Below are 27,211 nucleotides of genomic sequence, written 5' to 3'. Positions count from 1 at the left end.
ATAATTTAGTGTAGGATATCTAACCTGGCAATGTAGCACTGTTAAAGAAATGTCTACTGAGATCAGCATAATGGAGACTTTGCGAGAGCTACCTTAACCTGTAAGGGCCATGTACTAAATTTGGGGGTTGGGTTAGGGTAGCTCTCTGTCTCTCTGTCTGTCGGTCTGTCTGTCCCCCCAAGTCTTTCTCCAGTAAAGATGCAGCAACATTTATTTTCTACACAATTACTGATTGAATTATTAATAAAGCATTATGCAATAAGCTGTACAAATATCAACAGCATTTATATAAACTGAAATACCAAATCAATTCATTAGAACCTCATTAATAAAGAGAGGCTATTGTTTACATGTTAACCATGTGTGTCTTGGTATAAAAAGGGTAGATAATTCCTTTAAAAAAAAAAAGGGTAAAATACGTAGAAATGGACTAAAATGCAAAACTCCCTCAATAAAAGTAATTTTTTAAAAATCCAGTTATAGAGAGAATGACATACTACAGGGTTTGAACCTACACAAAGGTACATAGCATATGATGGAGATAAAAAGACTGATCCCCCACGGAAATTTAAAAAAAAAAAAAAAAAAAAGTGGATACCTTAAAAATTGTGATTCTCTCCATTTCCAGAATTCTTCTTGGTGATGACACAAAATGAACTTTGTCTTACGACAAAGATATACCCTGTCTGAGGGTTTATTGTAAAAGAGGAAGATACACCAATTATTCACACAACTTAAAAAAAAAAAAAAGCACCAGTCTGAGCTAAAGACTCCCTTATCTGCTTTAATAGAGCATGTTCTCTATGGTTCAGTATTTATGTTATGATCCTGAAATAGATTCAAGGCAGCCCAAGTACTTCAGAACAATTCTCTGACTGAAAAGCTTTTTTCTAACAGGACTGCATTCAAGATCAACCTTGAACGTTAGTTCGTCAGTTAAAATTGATTTTTATTTTCTAAAAGTGGACAGTTTAATCTTTGAGAACGCAAAGGGAACACAAATATTCACACAATTATCAAAAGTACCTAAAATAAATAGTATATTATATAAGCTGATAAACAGAAAACAAATGCATCCTGCAAGAAATCAATTTTACCATGTTTAAAAATTATTTTAAAAGGTAATTAAAAAGTGACTTAAAACAAACCAAAAAAAAAAAACCCTTGCTATGACTTGAAATGGTCTCTGCAGGCAAACACCATAAAGGCACATCCTTGCATACCCACAGAGAACACATACAAGCCAAACTGTGATAAATAAATAAAACTAAGTTTCTAAAGCTGTAAGCAAAGCTTATCTTTTCAGGAACTTTCAGCTCCAGGAGAATTGTCCAAAGACTTTAGCGCTGAGAATTGAGTGCATGAGACCTCCAGTATGGATAGAGTGTAGAGAGCCACATGAGCTTTGCTCTTTATGGTGGCTCAAGGGCGCAGCCTATGTGCCGTACTGTAGACTGCACCTCTTACATCTCACGTCGACAGACACATCGAGGTACGTTTATAAGGCAGTCAAACTATCCAAGTGCCCAAGGTTACAACAAAGGACACCAAACTTCTGAGCAATTTCTGAACATGTCGATTGTCCACAGACAGGAGGACAAGGGGCTTCTAAAATGTATCTTTAAAAACCAGAGGGACTGCGTGTAGAAATTTCACCATTATATTAAACAGCTCACTTAATGTACAAAAAAAAAAAAAAAAAAAAAAAACACCAACAACTGCAGAACAAAATTTAATAGCCCCATTATTATAAAATTGCAATGTTATGTGCAATGCTACTCATATTACAAAAGTAGTTAAACACTAGAAAGCTTGCTGTCTGTGCCTCACTGTTTTCTAAGCACAGTGAGGCATGAGGTAGACTAGGTCCTGCTGCCCTCTCCAGACAAAAGTGAAGCTGTCCCACTGACTGGCAGATGGAGTCCCCAGCTGACGGCCCGGGCGGAGCGTTTCATGTTCGGCGGGCGTCCTGAGCCCGCGGCCACCCTGGATCAGGACGTGGCCCACCAAAGAGGAAGCAACTTTGAGGGGCAACGCGACACACGCGGATACTGAGGGGACAGACGGACAGCACTAATGATGCCCTTTATATCTCCCCACTGCAGCTCAAGGGTGGCCAGCACTCGAAGAACACCCACATACTGCCTTAGATTTCATTTTTTTTTTTAAATCAGCATCAGTGCTTGAATGCCTAAATCCTGTCTAATGACTCTAATGTCCACCACAATCAGATGTAAAGGCTACAGAGATTCTTCATAAATAAAAACAAACTAAAGGATATGCTTCAAGTAATTTGCTAAATCCTGCAACTTTTTAAAGATTAAACATAACATTATGTCAACGAATATGAGAAAACACAAATTTGGACACACCTACTCAAAGGTTTTTTCTGCATGACTCCATTTTCTAGATAGAAAAAGGTAGATTTTTTTTCAAACCCTGTTTACTAATCCTTACGCTGTACATAGAGGGCACGGTATCTATGCATACTCCTTTTTCAGGGCACATTCCCAGTCGCGAAAGGTCTCTTTACTGTTTTTCCTATCTCTATTTAGCCAAATACAAGTGATACAAAGGACTTGTAGTTTAACTTTTCTTATCAAAAGCACAGGGCTCAAACATTTAATGTGTTGTGCAAAACGTGCAGGTTTAGACTCCCTATATATACACACACACACACATTATTTATATATATATATATATATATATATATATATATATATATATATACACACATACACACACATATATACATTATATATATATATACACACACACAATATATATGTGTGTGTATATATATATATATATATATATATATATATATATATATATATATATATATATACACACACACACACACACACACATTATATATATAAATAAAATTACATACATACGCGCACACTACCAGTGAAAATTTGAACAAACCTACTCGTTCATAGGTGTTCCTGTATTTTGACTATTTTCTACATTGTAGAATGATACTGAAGACATCAAGATTATGAAATAACATCTGGAACATTTTTTAACACCTTTTTGTTTACCACATAATTCCTAATATGTTAGATTCTTCAAAGTAGTCAGCGTTTACCTTGACGCTTTGCACACTATTGGCATTATCTTAACCAGCTTCATGAGGTCGTCACCTGGAATGCTTTTCAATTAATAGGTGTGCCTCGTCAAAAGTTAATTAGTGCAATTTCTTGCTGCCTTAATGCATGCGAGATCAAAAACAGTAAATTGTACATTATAAAAATCCAGTAAATAGCCCTATTCAAGAACTTTAGTAATCCATATGTCAAAAACCATGCTGTCTGCGTGTGTGTACACGCACACACAAATACAAGTAGTGTTGCATTAAAAACCTTTTAATGGCTAAGAAATATTCTATAAACATTTCATTTATGAAAATCATTAAAAAGCCAACACTGGAAAAAAAAATCAAAAATCTGCAAGCACTGCACTATTTAACGAAAAGTACAAAATTTTAACAAATTCAGCTACTTCCACTAAGTTTGTAATTATTAAAAAAAAATGAATAAAAACATCACGAAATCCCATAAAGTCTATATCTTCGTACTGCCCAGCCCCACTCAAAAATTTAAAATGGATGTAACTAGAGTAAGAAATAAGATTAGCACTACATCTTCCTATGTTATATATTCGTGTGTATAGTGTACTGTATCTGCAGTAAGAGTTTAACTTTTCAATATTTCATGTCTTTAACAGTCTATCTTTATAAAAACGCAAGAGGAAGAAACGGGAGGTGCTGATGATGCGTTAAACAAACACTGGCCCTTTGTGTCTTAGCTGATGAGTCTCAGCCACGCAAGTCCCGGAGAATCCTTTGTCTATTACCTCTCCTGTCATCAGCGCGTCGCTCCCGTCACACAGTTAAGATTTAGGATATTTTTCCTCACTGTGACAATGCAGTGGCACTTTCCCCAAGCCCTCACCTCGATTTCTCGTCACTCTATTTAGGATATACCCGTGCCTCAGATGTGCCACGAAATGATGAGAAAATCACCCGAGGGGGTCCTCAGAACTCCGTTTCCTTCAGAAACTTAATTTAACACAAAAGCATCTCAGACAGCCTCTCTCACACTTCCTTTGCATCAACCAGAGGTCAAGAAAACACTACAGGGGTGGGCGACTGGCAGCGGCTGTCTGCGTGCAAATCTAGAGAGATTTTACATTACAGAGAAAATGCATAAAATATGCAGCTACAGTTATGATAAGCTTATAGTTGGTAATGTTAATGGAATGCTTTTCATGCTATAAATTGATTATTTTTTGTCATGAATAATAGAGGTTTTAATGGTTTAGGTGCCATTAGTTTAACTGTTTAAAGAATATGTAATAGTTTAGTCTTGTAGGTCAACGATATACTGGTTTGTTCAGTGCTATAGAAGGTCAAGGGTCCAAAAACAGGAAAAAGGTCCCAGAAGTCCAACATCAAAGACAAATAAAAAGTTAAAAAAAAAAAAAAAAAAAAAAAGCTTTTACTTCCAGGCTCAATATATCCACCATTCATCTAGTTTACAGATATACAAGTCGAATTATTTGAACTCCTTTTTCTTTGCTCAGATACATCACAGGCTGTACAAAAATATATAACTATGAGACTAGATTTATTTGACGACTGGAAATATTTACTTCATTAACTATAATAAAAAGTGTTGCAAAATATATTTACGATATAAACAAATTACATAAAATACAGATGAAGAATTCTTTTTATTCTTATAAATCCTGATTCTGTGCTCAGTAATATTTAATTGAAAAAGTACTGTTTTACAAGACCTGATCATAAAGACATCCAAAAAGCTCCCCCCCCCCCAATTAAGCAAATACTACTCCTTTTCCTAAAGTCCTCTAGAATTTTGATACTCCGTAATGTCACTTAACTTCGTCGAATATTGCAAGAGGAGGTGAAATGCCAAAAACTTGTCATCACCTGCACTCTCTATCACAAATCGCAGAGGTACACAGTCAGACATAATAACACACACCCAGGCTACTCGAGTGTGTTGGTTCAGCTCTTGCGTTAAGAGGATGTGTACTGGCTTGCCATTGTGCAACTTTCTTGTCTTTTGTCTGGGCAGGCTGAAACCACAGAATGCACCTTAGCTACCACAGTTCAAGCGTAAACAGATTTCTGTGTCTCAATATAACACTGTTGCCAGTGGACCCCAAATCCTTGGAACAGCAGAGTCCTTCTGCGTCAAAGATAATGGCGATTTATTGCAATGCAAGGCTGTTTCTTTCACCACCACCCGCTCCTCCTCCCCTTCCTCGCTCAAACCGATTAAAATTAAGCCGTAAACATGTGAGGGCAGAATTAGCACATTTAGCGAGCCTCCTCTCCCACATCCCATTTTCGCTCCGGAGCGGCTGATCCCCGCAGCCGAACGCGGGTGCAATTTTAATGACGAGGCCCGTTTTTGAAGTCCAGATGAAAAACGCGTCGCCTGCCGTTTGTGGCAGCACTAGATACGGCAAGGCCGGGTCCACCGTGATTGAGGGGGGGGACGGCATGGACTCGGACTCTGAGCTCTTCGATAGGATCGGTGTCATTTTCCTCTCCACGATAAGACGCCTCGCTGACAAGGCCCGATTAGGAGAGAAGAAAATCATTATTGCATTGCCTTTCATCCGCCAGGGGGTTTGGCGATAAACAGCTCACCCGTGGGTAGATTTACAGAGTAGGAAAAAATAAAATAAAATAACGTTATACATCTCTCTCACTCACACATACCAGTTGTTAAATATCTTTTTTGAAAAATCTCTATTAACGTGTGGAGGGGAAAAAAAAAAACCACTAATACGTAAGAGTATATAAACATTGCTAATGTAAACGGGTAACATTCGGAACACAAAAAACGGCAACACTTCACAAAGAAAATGCATTCTACTTGAATTTTCCTGTCTGTGTGACTGAAATGCAGGCTTTAAAATATTCAACTCTCGTGGCTTGGCTCCATTAAAGCAAACAATTATCAAATAAAATCAGATTCTTTTTGAAATGCAATATTCAGATTTAATCAAACTATAAAATCCAAGTTATTTTCCCTGCTATACCTTAAGGAAATCTACTTCACCCAAATTATCCCCTTTAAAGATGGGTTTGTGTTGAATGATTTAATAAGCCTGTACTGTAAAATAAATTATTCTGAAAAGTGATCCTTTTAGGGATAGATGACACTTTTCGATTAAATATTGATTTTTAATATTATATTAATCAAAATTAAATTGTGTAAATAAACTTGAATTTAATGAAATGAATGAATGCAGCTTCACGGACCCTGTCCTACATTTTTCACTTCTCCTCCTAGAAGATACAAAACAACCACAACTGGCCTTTACACATTTTAGTGAACTTTTGTTTGCGCAGAAGAGGTCTTACAGCACTATTCCAAATTTAAATGTACAAGCTAGCTATAATAACCAATCAAGGATGAGATACCATTAAAATACAATTAAATCATTGATTCTGATTTAATAAAATGTCAATCAATCAATCTATAGAATACCACTGTATCAAAGTCAAATCAAGTACAGAGACTATTTCTGTCATCCTAAATTTAAAAAAAAAAAGTGAAGTAGAATCAGAGGAGAAAGTGTGTGCGTGAGAGAGAGAGAGAGAGAGAGAGAGAGAGAGAGAGAGAGAGAGTGAGTTGTGTGTATGATATTGGGGCTCTGTAGCACCTATGGACTGACGCAGCAAGTCTCAAAGCCATGCTAAGCTTCAAAAGTGAGCAGCATTTTTTTTTAATGTTTACAAAATATAATTATTTATTTTTTCATTCCATCACTTATTTCTTTATTTATTCCTATCCTGACACACTTGGCTTTTGCGTGAAGCCCTCATTGATGACGCCGCCTCCCCCCCACGCTCGTTCTTTTAATACCGGCAGAAAAAAAATCAAACTGCTCTAAAACAAATTGATGTACTCTTTAATATAGTCGTCACATCATCACAGGGTCCTCACGTCTGCCTTGGTGACAACTGCAGGGCTGCTTAGCCGCCATGGCTGACGCTTTGTTGGTCGCTTCAATGATTTATCACAAAAGAGAGAGAGAGAGCGCACGCACGAGAGAGAGGGGCTCTCGATTGAGTCGCTGGCACATTTGATTGACAAGGCCTAATCAGCTTATCTGGCTGCTAATAAAGCTGATGACCTGTGGAGCTGCTCTCTACCTGGCTCTGCATGAACTTTGGGCCCCAGCAAGGGCCCCAGGGGCAGCAGCCCGATTCCTCTCTGCTTATCTAAACGCTGCTGAAATCAATCCCTAATGAGCTGGCTTCGTTTTGCCCCATCGATCTGGAGCAGGCACTGCTGCGGCGCGCTCAAAGGCCAGTGCAGCTTTAACAGTCACTGCAGCCCTTCTGTTTACCTCGGCCAGCAGCGTGTGCCCGTCAACACCACTAATTCTCAATAACGCACCTTCACATTTATTTCATTCTCAAGTCAACTGAAGCATTTCCTTGTCAACACGTGAATATTTTAAACGTGGAGCTCATTGTAAAGGACTGCATTTGCGTATGGCCCAGTGAGAACGTGATGCAACCGTTACAAAATATTACAGTCAATTCAGTTGTTGATTTGGCAAACACTTGTCAACCGCAGAAATCCTTGGCCGTGTCCTTGCCTTTGATTGGAGATTGTTTGGTGCTCTCAGGCTCTGGGACATCCCTGATTTAAATATGCTTAAATTGGTTACTTCGTTTCTTCCTCCATGGCTCCAGGCTTACCCATCTTGTGTTGAGACTACTCTAAAGAATCTCCCTCTCCTAATGACATCCCATACTTTATTTATGAAACAAACACTGTGCTAAACAGCTCTGCATGTCCAGAGTGCACTTTTAATATTTCTCAAAGGGCCTGGAGTGCTCCTGACATGCAACACTGGGACTCAGCACAACAAACTCCCCTTTATACCGCCATGCTTTTAAACACTGGCACGCATCACTGTTAGAAATTCAAAGCTTTCTTTTCTTTTTGTAAATCTTTCTTCTAATGATTATATTGTTTCTTAATATGTTCTTTCTATCATAAAACATTTCATTAATTTTACCTTTTACTACCGACTAACATTTGATGCAACGAATACACTGTTCAGGTTAATATTCTATAATAAATATACAGACACAAAAATGTTTCATTAATTAATTGTAACTGAGCATCAGCTATATCTGATGTACTGTAGGTCAATGCTACCCCACACACAAAGAGCCAGCTGCTCTTGAACCGCACACATCTTTAAGCTTTATGCTGTGTACACGTGTTCGCCGTGCATTCTCCCACACGCAGTCTCTCCCCTTTGGTCCAATTTTGGTTTTTCTAGTACAATCGGGAAGCGGCAGGTGTGTTTGCGAGTGTGTCAAAGGGCTTGAGCTTCAGGGTGAGGAGGTCGGGGATTAGCTGCTCTGGGCCGCCGTGGCTCTGCCATGGTCCGGTTAGCACAGAGTAGAGCTGGGCAAACACCCAACGCTCAGCTCTCACAGAGAGGAAGGAGGAAAAGATGCACATCTCTGTGGGTCTCAAGAACACAGGAGTGGTCCTTTAAGAACAAACACACTCCATGCAGGAGGTCTGATGCTGCTGTTAAAGCCGACAGATACGGTACGGCATTGGTCCAGACCAGGAGCAGTAGAGAATCAAACGCTCAAGCAAAAGCAATACAACTCTGGGTAGAAAAATGACAAAAAGGGCCTTCACTTTGTAAAGTGAAACCACTAGAATATTATGCAAGTCAGGAAAAAGAGGGCGCAAAAATAACAACAACAATAAAAGCATGAGCACGGGATGATCTGAAACAAACGAAACTAAATTTTTAAGCAGAATGTATTTATGAATTTGTAAGTTCTGCTCACATGACATCAAAAGCCAGTGGTCTGTGCAACCCTTTCTCGACTTGAATTATTAACACTGTCGATGTCGCACATAAGCCTCTCTGCCATTATAGTGTAAATTAACAAACTTTTCAAAACTATAGCGGAAGCCAAAGAAAGCCAGCTGCTTCTTGAAGAAGGAGCTTTGATACGCCTCGGAGGAATACACTCTGCCTCAATAACAGTGGCAGCATCGGGGGGAAAAAAATATAATTATATATATATATGCCTACAGATTTAATCCATTTCAAATCTAAATTAGCTCATTTTCTTATATTTAAAGATGAAACCTGAGTGTAAGACAGGAATTTGATTCAGACGGAGGTTTATTTAGAAACTGGTTTATTAAAAAAAGACCCCGATCTTTGTTTTTGAAACCACAAAATTGTTAAGGAAAGCTGACATTGTTTGTTTCAGTGCACACACTCCGACCCCCCACCCATACTTTCGAGCCATAATAAAAATCTTGTCTCCCATTCGAGGATGGGGATATGGAAGATAAGGCTGTGTGTGTTTTGTGTTCGTCTAATGCCGAGCTGAAGCTCCGTGCTACCTCGTCTATACACCTCGCTCTCCCTGGCTGCCTTTGATGTGCGCCGCAAAATGTCACCAGTCGTCAAGGCCTCCCCCCCCCCACTAACGTGCATATGAGCGAGACAATTTGCTGTCGCTCATCCCCTTACCCACAATGCTTACCGGTTTCCACTGCTATCTGGTAGCCAGCCTCCAGTCTCCGAGATGACCTTTCCAGCCTCTCTGTGTTGTCCAACAGATGTGCTCTCTGAAACAAACAAAGCAAAAATAAATAAATAATTAGATGGATGAATATGTGGAAAAAAAAAAGTGTTTGGTGAGAAACATTAACACGTTCATTCTTCAGATTTAAATCAAACATTTGATCGATTTCCACTACAGAATTCTTTTATGCTTAAAAAAAAAATAAATAAAATGGCTCTGTTTGACTGAGGTTTGTCTCCACTCACAGGTTTGTTCTGTACGTTCATCGTTACAGGATCTCATTAACTCACATTCAGCACTAGGGCAAAGTTTAGCATGGGAGGAAAGACTAATTGAGCTATAATAAATTAGCACTTGCGCTTTCAGATTAGCTAATATCAGTGTGCTGGACAGACTTGGGGTGCCATAGTGAACCTCATTATACACAAACTCATCTCCCCTAATTCTGGCACTTGAGCCAGAAAATTATCCCGTCTCTAAAAGGAATAACAGGAAAATCCTTGACGGACTTCAAAATGAGCGCTAAGGTCCCAAAGCTAAAGGGCATGTACTTTCCCCACTTTAAAATCATAAACCTTTGACTAATTTCCAGGTAAAATGTGCTGCATCTCTGCAACATTATCAGATCTGAATGAACTACGTGATACTACAATGGTTGTAAAAAGTCTGCCCTCCAGACAAAAACAATGAACACAGTACATCATGCCAACAATTCTTCAGTTTAGCTTTGAAAAGCCTATTGGCCTGCCTTTCCAAACACCGTTAACAATTACTCGTTTACACCACCAGAAAGAAAAAAAAAAGGCCAAAAACAGACTACAGTTCTAGTTAAGCTGTCAAAATATGTACCAGCTAATCACTCCCAGGGAAGAAAAAAAATAGATGAAATCCCACTTTTTAAAGTTTGACAATCACAGAAAAGAGAGCGAGGGGGAAAAAAAGGCACTTGGAACGTTTTTTCCTTTTTCCTTCAGTTGACAGATGTCACTTAAAATTGTAGAAATACTTGTAATAGTTTCTGGGATGTGAAAGCTGGAGAAAGAGATAGTGAAAAGATGGGAGGGTATATATGAGAGAGAGAGAGAGAGAGAGAGAGAGAGAGAGAGAGAAAAGGATGGGGGTGGTGTGCGCAAAGGGAAAAGGGAGTCGGCTGTGCCTAATGAGCCCCTCTGGATCAGCAGAGATGGAGGGGACGTATTGACGTGCAATGCTTAAGCTAATACACCTAGACCACGGATGTGTGCCTGTGTGCCTGGGAGCACGAGGCAGCCAGGGATACTGACAGAGCAGCTTGCTTCAAAGAGCTCAAGTGATTAGTATGTTATCATTACCATTCGAAACGTGATTTCCCTATTCCCTCTCGGCAAAGGTGACACGTCTCGGGGAGACGGCCAGCAGACTTGTGCGGTGAAAAGCCACTTCAAAGCCTTTCCTTGAATTTTTCTTCCTTTTTGCGCTCGTTTCCCTTCTCCCTCTCTGTGTCTGCTACAGGAGAGGTGGGGGGTTCTGGGATGGCGGTTTCCATTGTGGGAGGGGATCGGTAGAATTATGCACTCGCAGCATACAGGAGCAGCGCTGAGGGTGAAGGTGGCCACACAGATGCTGTGACGACACTACGCTGTTCTGCAGCTAGTTTCTCTCAGAAGCCAAAAAAGGAGGGCTGAAAAGAAAAAAAAAAAAGCCCAAAGACTACCTGGAAGTCTTAAAAAAATAAAAGGAGGGACTAGGGTCTCACTATGGTCTTTGCTACATTAACTATAGACATGGGCAATGTCATAAGTCATAACGCAGGAAGCTGCCAAATCTCTGACTGACTCTAAGCTATTTGGAGGTTCACACAGGAACCCAGGTAGGCCGGCATACATATGGGGGGGGAGAGAACCAGACAGCAACAAAAACAGTAATTACACAAATACTTCTCAGTCACCTATCTACTCAGACAAGACTGACCTGAATAAAAGATTTTTTTTCTTCCTGGTTTAGTTGCTTTGAGAGCAACAGGCTGTCATCAAAAGCCTTCCAGAGAAGTGATCAACAGAAGCTGCCTTAAAAGAGTGCATGATAAATACTGGCGTGTCTATAAGCGTGTTCCTGCGTGCCCCTTTCCATTTCTGCTTATACATTTATTCCTTTTTATCTACTACCAACACCCCCCCACCCTTTAAAAAAAAAAATCTTAGAAGTTATAACCATATTTTTTTCTTTGTTTTGTATCTCGTTTTCAAGAAGAATTCACTTGTAAGTTATTAACAGGGAGCCAGGAACAATGTAGCCGCTTGCTCAAAAGAACTCTCCTCCCTTTTCTCTCCTTTTTTCCCCGCAATATCAAACACGAGCACTTACTACCGCAATTTTCAAAAGTTCAGATTCCTTATTATTCCATTAAGCGGCAAGAGTCAAAGCGAATAATGATGACAGCTGTGATTTGGGCTGACGATGTGATCTACATGGTTTGTTTGGGACTTGTAAGACGTGGAATTACAAGTGTCAAACAGCTGCAAGTATGGGTGCTAAATATTTAAACATGTTTTCCAGTGGAGGAAAAGGAGGTTTTTTTTTTTTAAAAGCATGCTAAGCGTAGATAAGATATGCGGCCTTTGAGGAAAATTCAGGAAAAACAGAAGGGAAAGGTGAAGTGCGCAACGGAGGAAAATCAAACCTAATTTAACCCATTCTAACAGACAAAGTGTGTGAGAACAATGAAGGTGTCTTCTGACCCAAGGCTAATCCATACTCCCTGTTTGTTTGTTGATGTGGAAGAGAGACAAAAAAAAAAAAAAAAAAAGGCAGAAAAACCAGGAAATAAACACAAAAGTCAAGGCTAGCAATGTCTCGAGAATTGTGAGACGTTGTAAATTATGGATGCAGAAGAATTGGGTGGCTTTTGCATCAGTGGGATTATTCATCTCTGAAAGCACACAAAAAAAAATCTAAACAATAATACAAAAAAAAAATTATATATATAGATATATGTATAAAAACCAAAAACAGACAGGCACGCAAATACAGGGGCTCGCTTGGTCTCAGACACAAACAAATCAATCTCTGCAAACTCATAACAAGGCAACATTCACCGTTTTGTGATTTTAAGATTTCTTTTTATAATTCTGTTATAATTCAAAGCAGACAACACGCAAAACTATTCTGGAAACTGAAAGGGGGGGAAAAAAAAGGCTGCCGTTATAAAATCTGAAGATCTTTTAATTGAATTTTATACAGGGGTTTTCACATTTTGTCTTTCATGGGGCTTGCAGCAGTGGCTGGACTGTTTAGATCTGACATCTGAAACATACTTTGGTACTGAATACATTTTAACGTTTTTCTCCAAAGAACTGGCATATCAAAAAAATTGTATCAACAACACCATTATCTCTGAAGATAAGCAATCGCTAGCTAAACACTTTTGCAAGGCTGGGGGGGGGGAAGAGAGAGAGAGAGAGAGAGAGAGAGAGAGAGAGAGAGAGAGGACACACGAAGCAGTCTGGAGGGATGTATGGATGGCGACGAGTTCTCTTTGTGAATGGAGATGTTCAGATATCGCAATCTGTTTTATACGGCTGCATGTGGCTATGATTAGGGGAATCCCAAGTACAAAAAAAAAAAAAAGGGGGCCATTTGAATGCGCTTGAACGCTTGCGCACACAAGCCTGAATGATGGTTTTCTGCCATAATGTGCGTTATCGCCAAGTCCGATGTATACAATGAAAACAAAAGCTTTTCAAAATCACTAATCTCTTCCAAAAATAATCTGTTACATTAGCATCAGCTTTACACAGGAACCAGCTAAACTATTCCCTCCAGTGTCACTAATACTGCATTCACAGACTGAGGAAAAGAAATGCATGTTGCTTTCGCTTGCTGTGGTTTCTGAAAATCAAAAGCTGCATGTGAAATGCACAGATCACCGGACTCTACCGTACATATTTTTTTATAATGTATTAACAGCTGTGATTCTTGGCAAGTTATATATGAGAGAGAGAGATATTATTAGATTATAATATTAGCAGTCCTACATTAGAGTCAGTATTATAAGAATGTGAAAGCTGACTGACATTTAAACGTGTTCACACCCTCAGCTGTCCTCAATCCCTTTAAAACCATGTTGTGATTCCTTTGTGAATGTTGGTACATGTTTTGTCAGTTCAACTAATCATCACTTTTCAGATGTGTGACAAGGTGGTTCGGTTGAACTCCACCGTGCAATACGCAGAGCCGCGTCTTGGTGACATTCAATCAAAAGCAAACAGTATAAGAAAATCAGATTAGTGCTTTCTTCCACTGCGGGAAAATAAGAGGAAATCAAGTAGTAAATTTGAGGAAACAGATGAGTAAAATTGGAGGAGGGCTTACCTCTTCACGTAACTTTATCAACTGCCTCATGAAGGCACAGAAACAGATGGAAAGGAGAAACAGAGGGGGGGGAAGAAGAGATAAATGAGACGTGGCATGAAGCAGATCAGTCATGCAGCTAGGTACAGAATTAACCTTGATGATTTATCTGTTTGTATGTTAGAAATCACCAGACAAGCACATTAAACCAAGCTAAATGCAAGACATGGGATGACTAAGAGAAAAAAAAAAAAAAAACCTCCAAAGATCAAGTTCTTTTGCTGTCACATTACGCACAGAGTGGCAATGGAGTTCTCTATTCATGATGTCTAAACTATCATTAAAGTGGAAAAATAGAACGAGTGAGTTACAGGATATCTAGACTTGAACGACAACGCTGTGTTTTATACCTCCATGCTCAAATGAATAAATAAAAATAATAACTGAGCAATTCCAGCGTTATGGACGTGACACTTGAACTCAAAATGGCAACAAATGACCCAGTGCATGTTTTATTGTCTCCCAGTATTTAAACAGGTGTTGCATATTTTAAGGCTGTACCATACTGGAGAAGTGATAGAACAAGAACAATTCCCATAGTACATCTGGGGCATGCCAGAAAATGCCAATAAAAGATGCGTTATGGATGTGACAGAAAAAGTATCACTTTTCTTGGGTGACTGTACATTTTTATCAAACTCTGTGAAATTGTAAACCTAATGTCGAAATGGAGATATCCATTTGATAGAGGGGTCCAAGGTGAATATTAAAAAAATCTTTGTTTAAAATATTTTGTATTTCATGCAGAGTTTCGGAAGGAAAAGTCAGCGTTATGGATGTGACGAAATTCCGTTATGGATGTGACGCGTCTGAAATAGACATGGCATATGTTTAGAAAATCAGCAATTTAACCACCATAACCCTTTGAAAAACTCTCTAAATATCAGCTAAAACTATCAAAGTTCTTAAATAATATTTAGGATGGCTATTGTTTTGCTGTTTTGTGGATTTTAGCATACATTTCTGTGGCTTGTGGCAATAATATAGGATTGTACATGATCAAAGTTGGTTTTAGCTTGGGTTTTACATTATAAGAAAGAAAGACTGACAGTGACATATTAGGTTGGTTACAAATTGGTTCAACTTATTCACATCTGTAAAATACAGGCCTAGGTGATATCTCTGGGAGTGGTTTTGATGTATTACATGTTGCTTTATTTTTGCATGGTGAGGTTGACATTTACATGGAATTGCCCAACTCCAGTAATACATCTATCATTTCAATTTTGACCAATCGCATCTGGCACAGTGTTAATAAATCACACGTCTAGTGCTGCTGTTTTTATGAAGCCTATATTACATTAACTACAATTCTGGACACAACGTTAAGCTAATATAATGTGTTCTATAATTATACATTTATTGGCATTTCTAATCATCCACTATTAGAGTTGATCACCACATCAAAGCCATAAATTCATCGCATTAGTTTAACACTATACAGCTGGGATATTCATCTCCAATTTGCAATGCTTACTTTATACAGGACCGTACACTCAGGTGAGACATCTCTTGAGTTTAACAAAAGAGAGATTTGTCCGTCATCTTTAACCCCCACCATCAGTTCGCTAATCAGACCAAAGAGGGCATATGAAATCAAAAACCTATGAGATTATTTTCCGAGTTAATGTTTCTAGTCCTGTAGCTAATCTCCGGTCTGATGAGCTGCTTTCGGCTAAATAATTTATATACACGCATGCGATTGGATTATCTGAAACAGAATCCGCTACACAAGCCGGCTTGGTTCACGTTGAGAAAATTATGGTCAAGTGTAGGTGTGTGTGACACACACACACACACACACACACGGTTGAGGGTAAGTCAAAAAGTTCTAAGACAAATTGAAAAAATATATTTATTTATGAAAATAATAAAGCTATTTCTCTACATATCCTCCATTTAAGTCTAAACACTTCTGAAAGCGGCGTTTCTGTCGGAGAATTCCTTCTTTGTAAAATTCTGAGGGATGTCTTTCACACCTTTTGAAATTATAACATCTGTCTGAGAACTTTTTGGCTTACCCTCGTATAGCTCAATCAGCTCATGTACCATGAGTAGAGAGAAACAAAAATGGCGGCGCATGTTGCTGAACCAACCGAGGACGAAATAAAAACTCTACTTGAAAACAAAGCCCCAAAACACACACACACACACACACACACACACAAAAAAAAAAAAAGCAAAATATGGAATGAAAAGTATTTGATGGTAAGAACATAGCTTTTCTTATTTTTCAAGAATTATTATTATAGCATTTTTTCACAAATTGCTACGGTCATTTTGCCAGTTTGTTTACATTCTAAGCGGGAATTATTTTGTTGGACGTTTTGTATAAAAGTTTTTATTTATCAAATTTGCAAAAAATAAAACTGCTCTGTTTCTCAAAAGCCAGCGAATGTAGATATAACAAAACAATTATTCCGCTCAATCTCGTCGTACATGGCTTATAGCCAAAGAGGCGTGTAGCACATCATCGGCCATCAGCTCATGTATGACTCGATTTCATGGAATAATTGTTTTATACAGTATATCTCTAACATTTAGCAGCTCTGCTATAGTATTTTTTCCAAGTACTCACTCAGTCTACTTAAATGCTTTAATGAATACTGCAATACAGGTTTATTAATACTTCGGTGTCACATTTTAATGTCCTTGTATTGCTCAAAACCTGAGTTACACCATACTGGGAATTTATCATCAATATTAGACATGTCCATTTATTTTCATGACAAAACTGAGTTTATATTATTGAAAACACTGACTAAGCTTTTGAGTACTCAAGTACGTGGCTTTACTGTAACGTATTGTATGATCTTGATGGGAGTATGCTTTATTATTTTGATTACTTCAATAAATATATAACAATACATACTTTATCATTTTTTAAAATATGTTATAATAAACTCTCAACATCAGTAAAATGTCTCTGGCAGAGAAAGAGCAGTGCTTATCAACACACAACACATTCAGCAAAGGAGAGGACAAGTTTCTTAATTTGTCAGCCGTTGCAGGTGATTTTTTTTTTTAATCTTTATTTCTTGTGCGAGATTAAAGGTTAACAGATCTAAAGAGAGGCTCTGGGCCATTATTACACATCCTTCATCTCTCTTTTGTGGGTGCTGGTCATTTTGAATTTCTCGATTTTTAAAGGATTTGCTATCGTATCAGAAGAGACTGGAGGACTTGCATTATAAATTAGAAACATGATTTGAGAGAAAAATAAATATTAAAATGCAAAGTATATTGGACTGATGTGAAAACGTGTTGGTGTGGCAGCAGCCGGTGCCAGAGTCTGTGTGGAGCTGAAGCATTTCCTCACGCATGATGTCGATTGAAGCCAAAGCAAAAGACTGGAGCTCTGAACGTTACAGAAAGTATACTGTACAGGACACTCACAAAATAAATGCACCACAAAAAGGAACAATGTTTGTAAATATCATCAACAATATTTTTAATATTGTGGAAAAAAATTATGGAACTTAAAATGTACTAGACATAATATATATTCTGTTATTTTCTATATCAATTAATTACTTTACACTAAAATTCTTTCTAAGTAATGAATGGCCAGTGTCAGCGTTCATCATTCGATAAATTAAAACCACGCTACAGACATGCCTTTTTAAATTTGTGCAAGCCGAACCCAGCCGTTGCTGCAACATCTCAATGAGGAGCAAACAAAACATGCTCAATCTCATTTGTGCTGCTTGGATGACTGAGCCTTCGCTGAGGAGCTGCATGAGGGATTTTAAGCTTGGGCTTCTTTTATATTTTGATTCTTCTTCATTCATAAAACAGAAGAACAAATCTATTTTTAGCATTACCTGATCTCACTACCCAGAGTTTGTTGGGCAGGAATGGATGGAAAGCCATAAAATGTTATAATTACGCTTCAGCGTTCCACCATAGTATTTTGTGAGCTAGTATTTAAAACTGTACGGTGGACATTATGTTATGATCATTAATGAATTTGGAATGGATTTTTTTTGTCGTTGTTCAATACAGAATTCAATACAAGTGGTAATCTATTTCCTTTGTAGGCCATAAAATCTGTTCTGTGCCTCTTTAAACCAGCACAGTCTCTTGTGGCCAAGCCTTCTGCTCTGACTGAAATCAAAACTATTCCATACAGTGTGTTTGTGCACACAAAATGTGTGCGTTTCCCCACATACATACATACATACATACAAACACACACACACACACACACACACACACACACGCGTGTGCGTTTTAAAGTCAGAAGAGTGAAGGAGGGTTCAATGGCGGAGCATCACATTATTTAAAAGAAAGAAAAAAAAAATGCGATCATGCCAATTCAGTCTCTGTCCACATACAGATAACGAGTAAACACAGAACTCTATTACACCATTTTTCAGCCATTATTTCAGGTCCAGCATGGTATTTTCAGAACTTATAACAGCTGCCTATTTACTGAGCTATAAATCCTTTCCATGTAACAAACAGATTTTTTAGCAGTAATGCTCAGCTCAGCCAGAGCTATATGAAATGATCCTGACCTCTTTCAGATCATTAGGAATTAAACTGACCAACTCACCCCAGCTCCCAGCTCCTCCTTTCCACTCTATCACTCCGGTCTTACTCAATTAAAAAAATAAATAAATAAATAAAATAAATATTTATTAATAATAATAATAATAATACTTATTAATAATGGCGGCACGGTGGTGTAGTGGTTAGTGCTGTCGCCTCACAGCAAGAAGGTCCGGGTTCAAGCCCCGTGGCCGGCGAGGGCCTTTCGGTGTGGAGTTTGCATGTTCTCCCCGTGTCCACGTGGGTTTCCTCCGGGTGCTCCGGTTTCCCCCACAGTCCAAAGACGTGCAGGTTAGGTTAACTGGTGACTCTAAATTGACCGTAGGTGTGAATGTGAGTGTGAATGGTTGTCTGTGTCTATGTGTCAGCCCTGTGATGACCTGGCAACTTGTCCAGGGTGTACCCCGCCTTTCGCCCGTAGTCAGCTGGGATAGGCTCCAGCTTGCCTGTGACCCTGTAGAACAGGATAAAGCGGCTACAGATAATGAGATGAGATGAGACTTATTAATAATAATAATAAATAATAATAATAATAATAATAATAATAATATTATTATTATTATTATTATTATTATTATTATTATTTCACACCACACAAAACTTTGAAGTTCCAAGCACTCCACTTGCAGCGCTGCTTCTACTCCAAAAGTTTTTTTAAATGGAAATGAAGGTAAGGCAAGGCACCTGGAAAAGGGGCTGAGAATAGACCCCATATTTTCTGTTCATTTTAGCTTTTTAATATGCACATAAAATGAGAATTCTTAATTTCTCAACATAGGATCATCTATGGGCAGCACGGTGGCGTAGTGGTTAGCGCTGTCGCCTCACAGCAAGAAGGTCCGGGTTCAAGCCCCGTGGCCGGCGAGGGCCTTTCTGTGTGGAGTTTGCATGTTCTCCCCGTGTCCGCGTGGGTTTCCTCTGGGTGCTCCGGTTTCCCCCACAGTCCAAAGACATGCAGGTTAGGTTAACTGGTGACTCTAAATTGACCGTAGGTGTGAATGTGAGTGTGAATGGTTGTCTGTGTCTATGTGTCAGCCCTGTGATGACCTGGCGACTTGTCCAGGGTGTACCCCGCCTTTCGCCCGTAGTCAGCTGGGATAGGCTCCAGCTTGCCTGCAACCCTGTAGAACAGGATAAAGCGGCTACAGATAATGAATAATGAGGATCATCTATCAGCCTCAGTTGAAAAACAGTCCATATGGTCAGGAAAGAAACCAGAAGAGAGTTTTAGAAACTATATATTATTTTATATTATATGTACACAAGTGTTTTATTGGGAAATATGCCACTTGTATTTTTCATACGAGCTACATCCGGGACATGGAGATCCAAAACCGTGACATAAACCTATGTGTCACTTGCGAGGAAATCGATGAATTACCTTGATAAATTCGGGTACTTTTTGTTTGTGAATGTGTCGATATAATTAAAAAAAATAATAAAAATAATCACATGTTGGCTTGAAGATATGAAGGTTATCTTCTCATATTGAAAAACTCGCATTTTTCATACAAAATGCATCGCGGATCTGAGTGGCATTTCAATAATATTGGCTGGCTTTGAGTGGTAGAACAGATGTATTCTATTCAACTAGCATGATATTAAACGAGTCCAAGACAAGTTCAATATCATGCTAGCTGGATGGAATATATCTGATATACCACGGAAAAAAACATTATTATTATTATTATTATTATTATTATAATACATACACATTCGATGGAACAATTATAGGTTTTACAAAAAGTTAAGAACAGGGGGTAACTTACCAATATTGAATGCTGATTCTGATTGAACGTAATTCAAATGTTCTCTCAATCCAAAGTACTGTACAAAGTCAAAGTTCTAACAGCAAAAATGGTACAAGTTCAAAAAGCCTGAACAACAACCCAACTTATATACAAGCTATGTACAGGTTAACAGTTCAAGTTCAAAGTTACATTTGGTCGTAGTTAATTGTTACACTGCAGTTGTTCAAAACAAAAGGGCTTTGCTGAGTGAAGTCCACGACTGAAGTCCTCTTGTAAAAGTTTGTCACTTTTCCTCATCTCCGAGTAGAACTTTGACAATATTTCCGCTATTGCTCTCTTTCCCAGTTTTATGATGTCCGTTGGTATGTTTTTCTCTTGTAAATATGCGTGAAGAATATCCAATGAAGTTTTGGTAGCCTTTTGCATGTTCAGCACATCTTTCAAAATTCTCTCAAAACCTTCTGCTTTTAATGAAGCAGACCTCACAGCCATGTTTGTGTACAAACTGTCAATCACTTGCTACTGCGGAAGTTTTACATCTCTGACATGTCTCTTTTCCAGTTTTTCGGTGCCTGTTGGTATGTTTTTCTCTTGTAAATATATGTGAAAAATATATAATGAAGTTTTGGTAGCCTTTTGGGTGTTCAGCACGTCTTTAATTTCAGTTTATTTATTTAGTGCTTAATCCGAGCACTGAATTAACCCCGTCTTCTCTCTTTCCCGTGCGACAAAGAAATAATTGTGCACATGCGTGGCAGAAAAGTTGTCAATGGATCTTCGCATGAGCTCTGAAGTGTGACGTCGTGTTGTCTTGACAACGTGCAATATTATAACAATACTGCATGCTCATTCTCCATTGGGGAAAGTGGTGTAATACATGGAGGATAAACGATATAATATTGCATGCCATCAATAAACCCACCAGAAGGGACTAGAATACATGTTTTTATTCCATGGAAAAAGTGGCCCGTATGTATAATTCCTGGTATTTAACACTGTCACTTCCAGTGTTTTCCCACTGACTAGACGCGGGTTATCAAAATAGCAAACCAGTTCAAAATTAAAATTCTTTTGATTAACTTGCAGGGAGGTTTTTTTTGTGGCTGTGTCCATATAATATAAAGAACATTACACAGTGGCACGAAAAGATGAAATTTATCTTCTTGTGTTGAAAATATTTCACTTGTTTGCTTCACTCACTTGTGAATTATGTTCACCAGTTGAAGATAAACTTCATAGCTTCACGTAACCATGCAATATCCTCTATTTACTACATAGATGCAAGTGTTTTATGCCACTCATATTTTTCATATACAGTGGTGCTTGAAAGTTTGTGAACCCTTGAGAATGTTCTATATTTCTGCATAAATATGGCCTAAAACTTCATCAGATTTTCACACAAGTCCTAAAAGTAGATAAAGAGAACCCAGTTAAACAAATTAGACAAAAATATTACACTTGGTCATTTATTTATTGAGGAAAATGATCCAATATTACATATCTGTGAGTGGCAAAAGTATGTGAACCTTTGCTTTCAGTATCTGGTGTGACCCCCTTGTGCAGCAATAACTGCAACTAAATGTTTCTGGTAACTGTTGATCAGTCCTGCACACCGGCTTGGAGGAATTTTAGCCCATTTCTCTCTACAGAACAGCTTCAACTCTGGGATGTTGGTGGGTTTCTTCACATGAACTTCTCGCTTCAGGTCCTTCCACAACATTTTGATTGGATTAAGGTCAGGACATTGACTTGGCCATTCCAAAACATTAACTTTATTCTTCTTTAACCATTCTTTGGTAGAACGACTTGTATGCTTAGGGTCGTTGTCTTGCTGCATGACCCACCTTCTCTTGAGATTCAGTTCATGGACAGATGTCCTGACATTTTCCTTTAGAATTCGCTGGTATAATTCAGAATTCATTGTTCCATCAATGATGGCAAGCCGTCCTGGCCCAGATGCAGCAAAACAGGCCCAAACCATGATGCTACCACCACCATGTTTCACAGATGAGATAAGGTTCTTATACTGGAATTCAGTGTTTTCCTTTCTCCAAACATAACGCTTCTCATTTAAACCAAAAAGTTCTATTTTGGTCTCATCCATCCACAAAACATTTTTCCAATAGCCTGGCTTGTCCACGTGATCTTTAGCAAACTGCAGATGAGCAGCAATGTTCTTTTTGGAGAGCAGTGGCTTTCTCCTTGCAACCCTGCCATGCACACCATTGTTGTTCAGTGTTCTCCTGATGGTGGACTCTTGAACATTAACATTAACCAATGTGAGAGAGGCCTTCAGTTGCTTAGAAGTTACCCTGGGGTCCTTTGTGACCTCGCCGACTATTACACACCTTGCTCTTGGAGTGATCTTTGTTGGTCGACCACTCCTGGGGAGGGTAACAATGGTCTTGAATTTCCTCCATTTGTACACAATCTGTCTGACTGTGGATTGGTGGAGTCCAAACTCTTTAGAGATGGTTTTGTAACCTTTTCCAGCCTGATGAGCATCAACAATGCTTTTTCTGAGGTCCTCAGAAATCTCCTTTGTTCATGCCATGATACACTTCCACAAACATGTGTTGTGAAGATCAGACTTTGATAGATCCCTGTTCTTTAAATAAAACAGGGTGCTCACTCACACCTGATTGTCATTCCATTGATTGAAAACACCTGACTCTAATTTCACCTTCAAATTAGCTGCTAATCCTAGAGGTTCACATACTTTTGCCACTCACAGATATGTAATATCAGATCATTTTTCTCAATAAATAAATGACCAAGTATAATATTTTTGTCTCATTTGTTTAACTGGGTTCTCTTTATCTACTTTTAGGACTTGTGTGAAAACCTGATTATGTTTTAGATCATATTTATGCAGAAATGTAGAAAATTCTAAAGGGTTCACAAACTTTCAAGCACCACTGTACACTATTATCCAAGACATTGAGTAACACTCACTCACCAGCCACTTTATTACTTACACCTGTTCAACTGCTCGTTAATGTAAACATCTAAAGTCAGCCAATGACATGGCAGCAACTCATGAAACCTTTAGGCATGTAGACATGGTCAAGCCGACCTACTGAAGTTCAAACCGCGCATCAGAATGGGGAAGAAAGATGGTGAGTTACCGTAAGTGACACTGAATGTGACATGGTTGTTGGTGCCAGAAGGACTGGTCTGAGTTAGCCTGGGCCCGCCCATCCTAAGTGTGATGCAACACGGGGGGCTGTTGCGAACTTAGTCTGGCAAGGCAAGCTATCTCCAGCTCTTCCAAGCTCCCGAAAAATCGGGAGCCAATCAACTTTGAGCATCTCCAACGGCTCTGGGTAGAGGCGTGTTCAAGGCAGTGACGTAGTAGAACTGCGACCGGAAGCCATAGATTGTTTACAGAATCTATGCCGGAAGCGCTTCATTCACTAGAAACATTACGAACATGGAGCAGCGGCAAGCCTTTGACACAGCAGTAGATGCTGTATTGAAAGCATTCAATGGGAAGTTCTCACTGAAAACGGAGCAAAGAGCAGCCCTGGAGGTATTTATTGAAAGGAAGGACGTTTTCGCCTTGCTCCCGACCGGCTTCGGTAAGAGTTTAATCTACCAGTTAGCCCCGGTGGTAGCCAAATCAATGGGGCTCAGCGAGAATCCTATCGTCGCGTCACATACGTCAGAGGAAAGAGTGATGTGATTGGTTTAAGCTTCGTCACAGCCTTTTCTGGCTTCGACCAGTAGCAAACTAAGGCATTTCAGGGAGGCGGGTCAACCACACGCTTTGGGAAACGGTTGGGCTTAATATCTATGCCAGACCAATGTTCGCAGAGCTTTGAAGTTGGGTTAGCCAGACTAGGTCTGAGTATTTCAGAAACTGCTCATCTACTGGGATCTCCACACACGACCATCTCTAGGGTTTACAGAGAACGGTTCGAAAAAGAGAAAACATCCAATGAGCGGCAGTTCTCCAGGCGGAAGTGCCTTGTTGATGCCAGAGGTCAGAGGAGAATGGCCAGATTGGTTCAAGATGATAGAAAGGCAACAATAACATATAATAACCACTCGTTACAACCAAGGTATATAGAAGACCATCTCTGAACGCATAACACATCGAACCTTGAAGCAGATGGGCGACAGCAGCAGAAGACCACACCAGGCGCCACTCGTCAGGTAAGAACAAGAAACCGAGGCTTCAATTCACATGGGCTCACCAAAAATTGACAATAAAAGATTGGAAAAACATTGCCTGGTCTGACGAGTCTCGATTTCTGCTGTGACATGGTAGGGTCAGAATTTGCCGTAAACAACATGAAAGCAAGGATCCATCCTGACCTGTATCAACGCTTCAGGCTGGTATTGTAATGGTGTGGGAGATATTTCCTTGGCACGCTTTAGGCCCCTTAGTACCAACTGAGCAATATTTAAAGGCCACAGCCTACCTGAGTATTGTTGCTGACCACGTCCATCCCTTTATGGCCAGTGTACCCCTCTTCTGATGGCTCCTTCCAGCAGGATAACGCACCATGTCACAAAGCTCAAATCATCTCAAACTGGTTTCTTGAACATGACAAATGAGTTCACTGTACTCAAATGGCCTCCACAGTCACCAGATCTCAATCCAATGGAGCACCTCTGGGATGCGGTGGAATGGGAGAGTCTCGCGTCATGGATGTGCAGCCGACAAATCTGCAGCAACTGGGTGATGCTATTATGGGTTGTTTTACAATCAGGGTACAAAGTTTGTGTCACAGGGGTCCAAAATTCAAATGGATTCAAACTGGTTGTTGTACCAGTTTTTAAGTGAAGGACAAGTTAAAGAACACAGATTTCAGGTCATTTTTTGATGGTAGTTTTGTGTAATCTGCTATAAGATGGGAGAAACAAATGAAGTGATTCTCGGAGAGGACATTTTTTTTTGACAATTCAGAATCCACTACTTCCATAGTGCTTTTAAATATAAGGCTGTAAGCTTTGTGTTAGTTGTCTCTAATATTTATGTCCCAATATCTTGACCACATGGGGCGGCACGGTGGTGTAGTGGTTAGCGCTGTCGCCTCACAGCAAGAAGGTCCGGGTTCGAGCCCCGTGGCCGGCGAGGGCCTTTCTGTGCAGAGTTTGCATGTTCTCCCCGTGTCCGTGTGGGTTTCCTCCGGGTGCTCCGGTTTCCCCCACAGTCCAAAGACATGCAGGTTAGGTTAACTGGTGACTCTAAATTGACCGTAGGTGTGAATGTGAGTGTGAATGGTTGTCTGTGTCTATGTGTCAGCCCTGTGATGACCTGGCGACTTGTCCAGGGTGTACCCCGCCTTTCGCCCGTAGTCAGCTGGGATAGGCTCCAGCTTGCCTGCGACCCTGTAGAACAGGATAAAGCGGCTACAGATAATGAGATGAGATCTTGACCACATTTTAGGATGAAAATCATTTTAGATATGTTATTTTATATTGAAAAATTAGCTGTCTCGGAGAGGACATTTTTTCACACAATTGCATACTAATTTGATCAAAATAGTCTGAAAACTTACTGGCATTCAACATTAAAACTTAACTATGTTTCCAATGATATGGAACCAAATATGTGTTTTATGGTATAAAGAATGATTTAAGTGCATCCCTTTTGGAGCTACCTGTGGTCAAAAAAGCACTTTTTCTAAATGACACGAGTAATTTTGCTAAATATGACATATATCGCCATACATTCACCAAAAATAACGTTATCACCACATTTTTTTTTGCATGGTAAATAGAGCTATCACAGGGCTACAATAAACAACCAAGTTTATTTAGTCAAGCCTTTTGATATTGAAGATAATAAGTGTGAAATGTGATTTTTAGCTTGCGTACCCTGATTGTAAAACAACCCTTATGTCAATATGGACCAAAATCTGCGAGGAATGTTCCCGACACCTTGTTGAATATATGCCAGGAAGAATGAAGGCGGTTCTGAAGACAAAAGGGAGTCCAAACCGGTCTTAGCAAGGTGTACCTAATAAAGTGGCCAGCGAGTATTTTCCAATATCTTCACTCGTGAGAATAATCGCTGAACTGTTTTAAATTAACTTGCATAGTTTGTTTGTGAATGTGTCTATATAATAAGAAAATTACACGTTGGCTTCAAGATAGGAAGTTTATATTCACATATTGAAAAACTCTTATTTTTCATATGAAATACATCCCGGACCTGAGTGGCATATTTTCCAATAGCTTCACACATGAGGATATTGATGACATCACTCCCAGTGTTTTCCCACTGACTTGACGCAAGTTGCCAAAATGGCGAACTGGTTCACAATTAAATTGCTTTTGATTAACTTACTTTTTGTGGATGTGTCTATTATAATAAAAAGAATATTACACAGTGGTGCGATGGTATGAAGTCTGTCTTTGAATGGTGAACATATTTCACGAGTCAGTGCAGTAACCATGTTCACCACTCAAAGATAAGCTTCATATCTTCGCGCCACCGTGTAATATCATATATACGTTATAAAATCATTGTCCTGGTTGGGGTGAGACAACTGACAAACGTATCACAATTCTTGAATGCATATCAACGATACAAGATCTCATCTCATTATCTCTAGCCTCTTTATCCTGTTCTACAGGGTCGCAGGCAAGCTGGAGCCCATCCCAGCTGACTACGGGCGAAAGGCGGGGTACACCCTGGACAAGTCGCCAGGTCATCACAGGGCTGACGCATAGACCAGGGGCTTCAAAGTTTGGGAGAATAGCAGGGTACAAATAATTTACAGCAGGGTGCAAAATGGTAAAATGTCTGCCAGCGGCAGACATAATGCACGCAAGGGGGGGGGACGGATGGATATGCAAGTACGAATTTTTCATGGGGCGGGATGGTTTGGAACAGGCCATCTAAAATTGGGATAATATTTACCCG

General features: G+C 39.4%; 1 protein-coding gene across 4 annotated transcripts in view; it reads right to left on the bottom strand.

The window, feature by feature from the left end:
- Positions 1-27,211, bottom strand: part of vti1a (vesicle transport through interaction with t-SNAREs 1A) — a 202,834-nt gene that overhangs the window by 141,483 nt on the left and 34,140 nt on the right. For 2 of the 4 annotated variants that reach the window (XM_060939950.1, XM_060939952.1), the window contains exons 5-6: positions 13,988-14,008; positions 9,596-9,680 (exon numbers count right to left, since the gene is read on the bottom strand). In XM_060939950.1, the coding sequence (XP_060795933.1) occupies positions 9,596-9,680; positions 13,988-14,008 (106 nt within the window). The remainder of the gene's footprint in view (positions 1-9,595; positions 9,681-13,987; positions 14,009-27,211) is intronic. The other 2 variants (XM_060939951.1, XM_060939953.1) reach the window with 1 other exon arrangement.

Source organism: Neoarius graeffei, chromosome 14 (assembly GCF_027579695.1).
Source record: "Neoarius graeffei isolate fNeoGra1 chromosome 14, fNeoGra1.pri, whole genome shotgun sequence".
Taxonomy (NCBI): Eukaryota; Metazoa; Chordata; class Actinopteri; order Siluriformes; family Ariidae; genus Neoarius; species Neoarius graeffei.
Note: the sequence above shows the minus strand (reverse complement) of the source record. Positions and strands in the feature narration are given on the sequence as shown.